The sequence below is a fragment of the Anabas testudineus genome, chromosome 10 (assembly GCF_900324465.2).
Source record: "Anabas testudineus chromosome 10, fAnaTes1.2, whole genome shotgun sequence".
Taxonomy (NCBI): domain Eukaryota; kingdom Metazoa; phylum Chordata; class Actinopteri; order Anabantiformes; family Anabantidae; genus Anabas; species Anabas testudineus.
The window spans coordinates 22289909-22300139 of record NC_046619.1 but is presented as its reverse complement, the minus strand read 5'-3'; the positions used below and the strand labels follow the sequence as shown (position 1 = coordinate 22300139).

The 10231-nt window shown below is 40.9% G+C and overlaps 2 protein-coding genes across 3 annotated transcripts; one reads left to right on the top strand and one right to left on the bottom strand.

The window, feature by feature from the left end:
* Positions 1 to 348: 348 nt before the first annotated feature.
* ccdc90b (coiled-coil domain containing 90B) lies at positions 349 to 2821 on the bottom strand. 2 transcript variants are annotated; one of them, XM_026357557.1, is made up of 9 exons: positions 2611 to 2821; positions 2008 to 2127; positions 1804 to 1907; positions 1614 to 1712; positions 1471 to 1512; positions 1294 to 1365; positions 987 to 1040; positions 787 to 901; positions 349 to 686 (listed from the first exon to the last, which is right to left on the bottom strand). In XM_026357557.1, the coding sequence occupies exons 1-9, from the start codon at positions 2660 to 2662 to the stop codon at positions 631 to 633; spliced, it is 714 nt and encodes a 237-aa protein (XP_026213342.1). In that variant the 5' UTR covers positions 2663 to 2821; the 3' UTR covers positions 349 to 630. The 2 variants fall into 2 exon arrangements, with proteins under 2 accessions (XP_026213342.1, XP_026213341.1); XM_026357556.1 differs by having other exon boundaries at positions 1614 to 1715; positions 2611 to 2812.
* Positions 2822 to 3386: 565 nt separating this feature from the next.
* alg8 (ALG8 alpha-1,3-glucosyltransferase) lies at positions 3387 to 10176 on the top strand. Its single transcript, XM_026357502.1, has 13 exons — positions 3387 to 3472; positions 4439 to 4517; positions 4607 to 4800; positions 4988 to 5097; positions 5485 to 5552; positions 5636 to 5762; positions 6200 to 6303; positions 6433 to 6553; positions 6761 to 6900; positions 7135 to 7274; positions 8095 to 8192; positions 8756 to 8828; positions 9181 to 10176. Exons 1-13 carry the CDS (start codon positions 3393 to 3395, stop codon positions 9404 to 9406), a joined length of 1560 nt encoding a protein of 519 aa, XP_026213287.1. The 5' UTR covers positions 3387 to 3392; the 3' UTR covers positions 9407 to 10176.
* The last annotated feature ends 55 nt before the right edge of the window (positions 10177 to 10231 follow it).

Genomic DNA, 10231 nt, shown 5'->3' with positions numbered 1-10231 from the left:
GTCTGGTTCTGTGTTTTTCTTTAGACTTTAGTGAGTCTCACTTTTACAGGTACGTCTGTGTCTGACAGCTGGACGGAGGAAACAAGTTAAAAACAAATCTATAAATGTAAAAGTCCATTAAAACACTTCAGTAAAGTGATACAGAGCTGTGTAACAGACGTGATCAGCGGTTCTATTTCAACTCTTCTAAATCATCTGTGTGGATGCTAAAAATGTATTTTTTTCTTTCACCAAAATATTTGTTTTCTCTTGTAAATGTATGTTTTTATTTTGTATCTTCCATATGTTGTAACTAGGGCTCCATGTATGTGATGAACTTCTCTCACGTCTAGAGGAGCTGGAATCAAATTAAAACGGACAAAACAAGTGAACAGTTTATTAAAACTGATTTCTCTTTACAACAGTAAATCACGTTTAGAGTTAGACAACAGTCGAGTTTGGTGACGTGGAGCAGGGAGACGGTCTACGGAGGAAATCTGGGGTCAAACTGCAGCTGGTGTGAACATGTTTATTCACTGGCTGGGACGCAGGCAGCAGTCGGTGGACAGCTGGTTTATTTAAAGCTTTAAAACTGAGTCCTGGTCTGACCCTCCACTTCTGAAGTTCCTAGACCTGCCTACACCAGATCCTTTACCTCCACAGCCGGTAGACCCCCAGGGCGATGGCCAGGCAGGTGAACACGGTCGCTGAGGAGAAACACGGGACAGAACCATCAACCAAAATCCACAAGAAGCATTTAGTTCATGGAGTGTGTTTAAACGTAGTCCATGAGGGGGACTCGGGTACCTGCGAGGTAGCGGATCGTCTCCAGTTTGAGAGACTCCAGGACTGTTTTGAGCGAGGCCACCTGCAGGTCGATCTTCTTGTTGATCTCCATATTGTCGTTTTCAAGGTCGTTTTTCTAAACACACACGAAGACGATGATTAAGGACACAGTGGAGTGGTTTTCTACTGCAGTACCACACTGTAGTAGTAACACAAAGTACCTTGTGGTAGAAGTCTGTACTGGCCTCCATCAGCTTCTTCTCCTGTTCAGTAAACTGAGAGAAAAACACGGAGATTCTCAGGGAAGTTCTGCAGTTTATTCTCTATACTATACTGAACTCTGTCCCCCAGTTTATGTACCAGTGCATTGTAACGGTGATGCATTCACTTACCAAAGTAAACCCTGGCTAGTTTTGAATGGTGGTGCGTTCACTTACCAATGTATTTTTAACTGCGACTCTGTGTTCCTGAGTTGCTGCTTTTTTTGACAAGTGCTTTTTGAATGAAACCCGACTTCCAGGAACTCACCATGTCAGAGATCCTGCTTCTCTCGAGGTTGATGTCCAGTTTGGTTTCTGCTCGGACTTTCTCACTCTCCTCCTGAAAAACAACGACACTGAAACTTTACAGTTTGTTTACACGACTCCAAACAGGACAGTACCTCTTTACAGGAACATCTTGGCATCATTAAAACCCTCTGGTCACCTTGAGTCTGCTCTGCAGCTGCTCCAGTTCTCTCTTCATCGTCTACAGGAAAACAAATAGAGTTGGTGGAAATAAACTTTAAATCACTTGATATGTAAAGAAACTGGGTGAGTGAAGAGGTGAAAAGCAGCGTGTTGTCGTACGGCGTTTTCCGTTCGCAGGTTGGCGAACTCGCTCTTCTCCAGGATCACCATGTCCTTCCTGATGGAGTCCAGGTGAGCCATGATCTGCTGCACGGCGATCTCCTGAGACAGAAACACACACAGGACAACTTACGACACTTGACGGCGACAGTGTAGAACATGAGTCCAAGTCGTGAGCGGACGACTGCACCTGGTGGGATTTGGTCACCATGTCTCTGTAGACCACGTCCATGTTGGCCGTCGTCAGAGTGACGAGGGCGGAGACGATCAGCTCGGCCTGGTGCTTCTCAAAACCTGGACACAAACAAACAAGCTGTAAACCTAGACGTTCAGCGCCCCCACCCCACCCCACCCCACCCCACCCCACCCCCGTGGTGGGACGAGGTGTCCTCACCGCTGTTCTCCAGCTCCGTCACCATCGTGTGGGAGTCGAAGGTGAGTTTCCGCTGCTCCAGAGGCGTCAGTTCCACTTTCCTCACGTTGAAGTTCGACACAGGTGCTGTCACGTAGAAATCTGTGTCACACACACACACACACACACACACACACACACGTACTGTACTTTACTGTAGTACCAGCAGCTTCAGCTACTTTACAGGTGCAGATTATTACCTGTAGTTTACCTGTTCATGTGTTTTAATCAGTGCAGAATTCACTTTTAGTTTAACTCTGTTTTACTGTAGTACTTGTACTAAAAGTACATTTTTATACCACATACCTAGTACTTCTACTTGTAATGGAGTACTTGCTTTAAATAAGTACCTGAGTTTTACTTGAGATACTTCTACCTCTTCTTGTGCTGAACTCACCTCACCTGGCATACCTGGCGTCACGTGACCAACACTCAGCCAATCCAATTAATGCTGATCACGTTTTCAACTCTCTACTGTTTCTGCCTTTAAGTGAAACACAAACACGATCCGGATCATTTGATCCTGGTTTCACTTGGTTTGTTTCCCCCACATGTGGAAAACAGTCTCAACAACAACAAACGCACCTGTCCATGTCCCCGCCCGCCGGAGGCTCCACCGCCGCAGCAGCGCGTTCATCCCGGAGCCTGTCGCGTCTATAAGTCCCGTTAAAGTCCAGATAAAGTGCTGAAACCGGGTCCAGCTGATGTTGACTGAGTCCTGGATCAGACTCAGACGGACCGGATGTTGTCAAACGATGTGCTGCTTTCAGGGACCATCGGAATTAATATACACTGCGGTCAGAAGTCTCGAGACAGTGCCCCCTGGTGGTGGAGAGTTCATTTACGATTTGAAGGAGGAGCTTAGTGGTACAAGGTAATAAAGTAAATGTACTCGAGTACAGTTTCACAGTATTTATTCTTAAGTTTAATGCTGCAAAACGTTTTTGCATTTTGCTCCGTTTCAAGACTCAGTTGGAACAAATTAAACTCAAATAATTTATTATCTTAACCAGCATTGAACTCGATAACTGTTGAGCAATTAACAGATTCAAATAAACAACAATTTAAAAAAACTAAAAATCATCATCATTCACAAACTGAACCCTTAATAAGTGACAATAAAAAGAGGAAAACATAACCTGTAGACTAATGTGTGATGTAAACTGCAAACGAACTTTAAAAGGTAAAAAATCCGACAAGTTAACGATTGTAGTGGTGAAGAAAATCTAACGTGGCTCTGTGTTTTTATTTTTTAATTTTTTGAATTCATACAAATGTTTCTGAAACAGAATTAAAACAGAATTTAACTCTGTCAGCGCCGAGTTGTCAATAAAGTTGTGCTTTACAAAATCAACAAACTCGGTGTCATGGCGGCGGACAGCTGGAGCTGGTTTCCAGCGTTAGCTCTGGGAGTTTCTTTACTCAAATGTCTCTTTATCGGCGCTTAGTGAGTGGAAACGTTTTGATGTCGACTAGTTTCATTCAGCTGTGCAGCGTCAGGATAACAGTTTTCTTTAACAGCTGATAATTTAACGTTAACTTGTTAGCATCCGGCTAGTAGCTACAAGTCAGGAGAAATCATTTTAAATTTAATTAAAGGTTAACGGTAAATATTTTATTCATGTGCCAGTTTAGGGACGTTGGTGAACAACAGATTATCCGTGGAACCTTTAGTTTTATTTTATCTTTTATAAACCGGGGATAGGTTGTTAACATTATTAACTTGACGTGTTACTAACTCTGGGTTTGTGAAGCCACACCGCCTCAAGATGGCGTCGTTTTACGTTAGAGGTTGTTTTAAAGCTAATATGTGAATTTTCACACTGATTTCTAATTAACTGTGACATTTCTGGATTAAATATGTAAATTACTATGTTGGTGTTTTCCAGTCATTGAGCATAACAGAATAGTTATAGAATAGACAGTCTACAATAACAATCTAACTAGTGGCGGCAGTATCAGTGTGATTTTGAGGCACTTCATCTGAAAGTGTTATGTCATTGTTAATTTGTTTCATGCTTCTTGACACTGCACAGAGCCCTAAATCCAAAGAAATATAATAAAGTGGAAAGTTAAAACCATCCAAACAAACTTCATAGAAAAATCGGCCAGTTTAAGGATGTTTTTATTCTTTTATTTTATTCTCCTCTGTTATATCTGCACATAACTGAATATAGCACCAGAGCCAGTACTATCTACTGGTGGTTTCACTATTCATTTGTACTTGATTTAAGTACATTTTATGATTGACATGTTGCTGTTTTATTTGTGTGGCAGTGTGTGTGAGAGAATCCTGTACATCCTAACCAAATATTGAAAAATCTAATTTATGTAAATGTTTTTTTCAGTAGATTCAGGCTTCACTGTTCATTCTACTGAAGTAACTTGCATTGTGGTGTTATGTGTGGGTCAGTCATTCCACAGACTTTGAGGTGCACAGGAACTGGTTGGCCATCACACACAGTCTGCCAGTGTCCAGATGGTACCATGAGGTCAGTATAATAGAGGAGTTGCTCTGTCAAACATCTGGAACACCGAACTTATCACCAACATCAACTTCTGTCTTTTACTCTCTGTACAGAACACATCAGAGTGGACCCTAGATTACCCACCACTCTTCGCCTGGTTCGAGTTTGGTCTGTCACACGTGGCTCAGCACTTTGACAGAAACATGTTGGTTGTGGAGAATCTAAACTACACCAGTCCGTCTACGGTGCTCTTTCAGAGGCTGTCAGTCATCTTCACTGACGTGGTTTTTATCTACGCTGTCAGAGAGTGAGTCTGATCACGGCTTTTTTTGTCCTTTGTACAGCACAAAGAGGACTCACAGGAGTGTAAACCACCCAGAGGGAACGACTCTGAACTTTTATTCGTGTCTTTGTTGATTTTTCTGTAATTAAGTGGCACTGAAAAGGGCAGCAGCCTGCAGCTGATTTATTCTTATTGACTCTGCCTTCTCCAGGTGCTGCAGGTGTGTTAAGGAACAGAAAGGTTCACGGGACCTTTTGAACCGGCCGTCCTTCATTCTGGCTGTTCTGCTGCTGTGGAACTTTGGCCTCCTCATCGTTGATCGTATCCTTCAGCTATGTTGTTGGAGGGTAAATGACATTAGTGTCAAAATGATTCTTAATCAGGAGGCAGATGAAGAATATGGTTTTCTATTTTTTTTTATGTCTTAACCAACATCTTATCGTAACATTAGGTCAAACTTTACATGTAATAAATCATTTTTTTGGCATTTACTACTTGACTCAAAATATTCTTTATAATTTTTTGGTCTAAATTGTGTTTTTTCATAAAAATTAAATTAAATTATCTACATCAAAATACAAAGACAAAGACAGATGATGTCATTGTATGTACAGCTGTCAGGAGTCGGTGATTAAATCGACCTGAACTCTAAACCTCAGTTGTCATGAGGTTCACTTTCCTCATGACCTCCTTCACTGTTTTGCTCAGATATCCATTTCCAGTATAACGGCTTCTTGTTTGGTTTCCTGCTGCTGTCAGTGGCAAAACACCTCAAGGTACAAACTTGAAACCTTCTTGTACTTTGGATGAAGCTGTGACCTAAAAAAAGACTGAGGTTGTCTGTTTTTGTGTTGTACAGTCCCAACACCTGCAGGGGGCGCTGCTCTTCTCCATCCTGCTGAACCTGAAGCACATCTACCTCTACGTGGGTCCGGCTTATGGCATCTACTTGTTGAGGAGTTACTGCTTCACTCAGAATAATAAAGGTACAACCTACAGCTGCAGCCTGCAGACGCCAACCCTCACACTGAGTTTTAGGTTTTTCTTGGAGATAAAACTTCAGCTGTTGCTGCAACACAGAAACCACATAACACACTATAGATGTAAAATCTTTGCATCAGTCATGAGAGCAACCACTATCTGTTTATGTGATGTGACACCTACTCACATCTAGCAATTGTTCAAAACATTTTTCCGATAATAATTTTATCATCTAGAGAAACGGACGCCACAGTAAACACCTGGTAGCAACCTACACCAACACCATAGAAACAACGATATAATCTAGGCTCCGTGTACCAAACACTCGGCAAAGCTTTATAAATTTAAATTCTCACTGTGTACGACATGTCAACAAAAGGTTTTTCTAAATCTGAAAACATAAATTAAAAACTAAATGAATATTTTCCATGTATTTGTGCAGACGGTTCTGTCAGGTGGAGCAGTTTCAGTCTGCTGCGTCTGCTGACTCTGGGCAGCATCGTAGTGTCGGTCTGTGTCCTGTCCATCGGCCCGTTTATCGCTATGGTGAGTGGAGTCTTCCTCTTCTTCAAATACAAAGAGCTCAGGGTTGGGGATGAGGTATGAGTAGTTTGTTACTACGACTACTATCACTTTACGTGTCAGAGACATGAATAAGATGTGCTGTGGTTTTAGGGCCAGCTGCCTCAGGTCCTGTCCCGACTCTTCCCCTTCAAACGGGGCCTCTGTCATGCCTACTGGGCCCCCAACATCTGGGCCCTGTACAACGTGCTGGACAAAGTCCTGGCCATGCTCGGTGAGACTCCACCTGCACTCCTCCCTGTCTGATTTATTAAAGTTTATTAACAAGTTGTTGTATTTGAAGTGTTTTTAACTAATTAAGTTTCAAAGAGCTAATTGTAAATACGATTTTCACAGTTTTCATCTTCCATTAATGATAATGTTTTCTGAATATCAGATAAACACTTGACGTGTACGATGAGCAGTGTTCTGTTTTGTCCAGGCGTCCGTCTGAAGCTGCTGAATGAGGCGGAGCTTCCTCGAGCCTCCATGACGGGCGGGTTGGTTCAGGAGTTTGAGCACTCGGTCCTCCCCTCCATCTCTCCCCCCATCACATTTATCTGCACTCTTCTCTCCATCCTGGTGAGTCAGAACAAACTGTAACTAAACTATTACTTTTACTTTTTTACTTTATTTATTACGGATTTTCCTGATGAAGGTTTTTGTTTCCCAGTCAGGATCTTTTAACATTATCTGCTGAATCTGAATCATCTAAAGGTTCATTAAATCCACGTCTAACACACTAAAGTCTGCTATAATAGGATCTAATGCCGATTTATAGAGTTGACATTTCTTTCCTGTCGTCTGTCCATGAAGCCGGCCGTGGCGTCCATCTGGCGTCGTCCTCGTGGTGCTCGGGGTTTCCTGCGCTGCCTGGTTCTCTGTGCTCTCGGCTCCTTCATGTTCGGCTGGCACGTCCACGAGAAGGCCATCCTCATCCCCGTCCTGCCTCTCAGGTCAACTGCTGACACTGTAGTGGAATATAACTAAGTACATTTACTCAAGTGCTGTAAGCAGCTATGTGTTATACTCAGACCTGAAGTATGAAGAGAAAAAAAAAAAAAAAAAAAAAATTCTACCCTTTCTTTCTAACATCTCTTGAAACAGAAACACTTTTTTGATAGCACTTTGCTTTGATGTTGTTTCTTCTTGACTTAGATTTTGTTTTCTTGCCTTGTTCCTCACTTGTAAGTCGCTTTGGATAAAGCGTCTGCTAAATGACTAAATGTAAATGTAAATGTAAATCTGAAATACTCTAACGTTTCAGTAGTTACAGTACTGACGACAGTAACACTGATCACAGTCAATCAGGCAAAAGATCTTTAGATGACAACACGTTGATCGAACTGAAGCTCGGCTGTGTTGTTTGTGGAGCGATTGACAAAAAAGAATAAAACAGAGTCAAACTGAAATAATGAAAGTTAGTGATGAGTTCTCTTTTCTCTCAGCTCGGTTCATGTTCTTAAATTAATGATATCGACCAAAGTTTGTCCATTAGTTCTCCTCTTCTTCTTCTCCCTTTTTAATGCTGTTCTTTATTTTTAGCTGTGCTGCCTCAGCTAACGATAGAACTGTGACCTCTTCATGCTAATTTGTGTTTTAGAGCGTAATATTTAAAAATTTTGTGACTTCAGAATCACTTTGGTACTTTTACTAAATGAATACTTAAAGGATCCAAATATTTCCTCCCACTAGTTGTTTGTCAGAGATTCTATGTGTTCGTAGATTTCTGACGCCTGGCTGTTCTAAACCTCTGGTCTGTTTTCCTTCCTGTAGCATCCTGGCCGTTGAGAGCAGAGAGGACGCCGGCATCTTTCTGCTTCTGACCACCACAGGTCACTATTCCCTGTTCCCGCTGCTCTTCACCCCCGCAGGTAAAAACCAGCTAAGGAACCTAAACTCAGTCAGTCTGTTAGTTTCAGGACAGTCGTTATGAAATGTGAGTTTATCCACAGACCAAGATGCCATATTTAATTGTACTTTGGAATTTTAGAAAATAAATTCTCCCAAAATATGAAGCAGTGCTTTATTACTGTTTTGTAGTAGCCACTTTACAAAACAACATAAATAAAGTTTGTTTCTATAAAAGTAACTGATATTTCATGTACAATAATGCTAGTTGGATGGAATCTAATGCTGTTAAGTGAAATATAATGTATTGTTGATCATGTTAACAAACAAAACGTACGTTGAATTTCTGTATAATTTAATGTAAAACGAGTCAACACAACAATTCTAATGGTGGCAGCTACATTTCAGTTTCTGTCCTCTTCATTTCTTTTTGTCAGCACTTTGTTTTCACTCTTTTCAGCTTCACATGTTTTTGTTTGTTGCTTTTTTCAGTTTAGATTTTAATTGGTCAAACTCGGTTCCATAATTTCCAGATCCAGTTTTAAAAGACAACTTCCTAAATAAATATAATCCCTGTGTTTTACAGAGCTGCCGATCAAAGTTGTTCTGATGCTGATTTTTACGATTTACTCTTTCACTGCTCTGAGGAAACTCCACAGGTAAACAAACATGTTTTAATAATATAAAACTGTAAAAAATGTTTTGGTGTTATACGTGTGTTCTCGTGTGATCATCCAGACACCAACTTAAAAACATATTAATTACTGTAGTTAGTACTTTATTGGAATATTTTAATGCTGTACTACTTCGTACTTGTACTCCATTACACTGTTGAACTTTTTCATATTGTGATTGTTTTGTTTTTTTGGGGGGTTTTTTTTTCAAATTAAAAGCCTCTTAAGTTGTTGGTTTCTGCAGAAATGGGGACAAAGTGAAGAATATTGAAATATATATAATATATATTAGGTTAACAGTCCCTCAGTAAACTAATTACTGACTCTGTCCTTTCAGTGGTCAGTTGTCTCTGCTTCATCGTCTCGAGGTCATCTACCTGCTGGGTCTTGTTGCCGTGGCAATTGCCTGTGAAATTGTCTTCCCTCTTTCACCGTGGCAACAGAGATTTCCCTTCCTCCCGCTGCTGACGACCTCGGTGTACTGCTCCGTGGGCGTCTGTTACTCCTTCCTGCGTCTGTACGTCAGTCTGCTGAGGGAGCAGGAGAAGCCCAAACAGCTGTGAGAGGCCGTCCTGTACCCGAGAGTCACAGGTTTGATTCCCAACACTCTGTTCACTGCAGATCAGTGAGGACAACATGACCATCATCTTACAAATCCTCGTCAAAAACTCTGGCTCTAATCGAGTTTTTAGAAAAAAAAATTTTCTTCCTCGTCTGGAACATTAAAGCACAGACCACAGGAAAAAACAAAAACTTAAACTGACACGTGAGTACTTATAAGTATAATTTAACGTATGTTTATCTCCTGGGGTTTTATTTTTATGGCTGTTGAGGTCGTTGAGCAGATTTGCGGACTATACCTTTAAAGCTGTAGTACTAGCAGTAATCTGAATGAGTTGAGTTATTCAGTTGTGTTGTACAATGTAAATGGAAAAAAAAAAACTCTTAAAATGCCCTTTTTTTTTTTATTTTGTGCAAAAGCCACAAAACCTGTTCAGAATGATCCCACATCATTTAATTACAGACTATAAATTACCTGTACAGGTGTTAATGTTGATATAACTTGACCTGAATGTACCTCTCACCCCATAACACACTGGGACAGACTCCAAACATCAGCAGCTCTGTGAAAGGATGCAACAGCTGAGCCTCCAGCCAGCTGAAATATATATTTTATCTATAACATTTTTTTAAACTGGAGCCAGTGAAACAAACTGTGATCCCTTTAACTTTACATCACTGTCAGAGGAAACCTTTGGCTTTCAGTCAAACTGCAGACAGAAAGCTTATGTCACCGTTTCTGTATTTTGAAATAAAAAGTTATATAATTCTATTCAATGTGTGTATAACATGATATTTATTGTGAGCGAACGCTCGACTAAACCTCT

Coding starts and splice junctions, on each gene's coding strand:
- ccdc90b (XM_026357556.1), bottom strand. CDS start 2,662: ATGAACGCGCTGCTGCGGCGGTGGAGCCTCCGGCGGGCGGGGACATGG. Junction 1,366..1,470: donor AGCTGCAGAGCAGACTCAAG/GTGACCAGAGGG, acceptor GTTGTTTTTCAG/GAGGAGAGTGAGAAAGTCCG. Junction 1,041..1,293: donor GAAGCAGGATCTCTGACATG/GTGAGTTCCTGG, acceptor TTTTTCTCTCAG/TTTACTGAACAGGAGAAGAA.
- alg8 (XM_026357502.1), top strand. CDS start 3,393: ATGGCGGCGGACAGCTGGAGCTGGTTTCCAGCGTTAGCTCTGGGAGTT. Junction 3,473..4,438: donor TGTCTCTTTATCGGCGCTTA/GTGAGTGGAAAC, acceptor TGTGTGGGTCAG/TCATTCCACAGACTTTGAGG. Junction 5,098..5,484: donor TGGCCTCCTCATCGTTGATC/GTATCCTTCAGC, acceptor TGTTTTGCTCAG/ATATCCATTTCCAGTATAAC.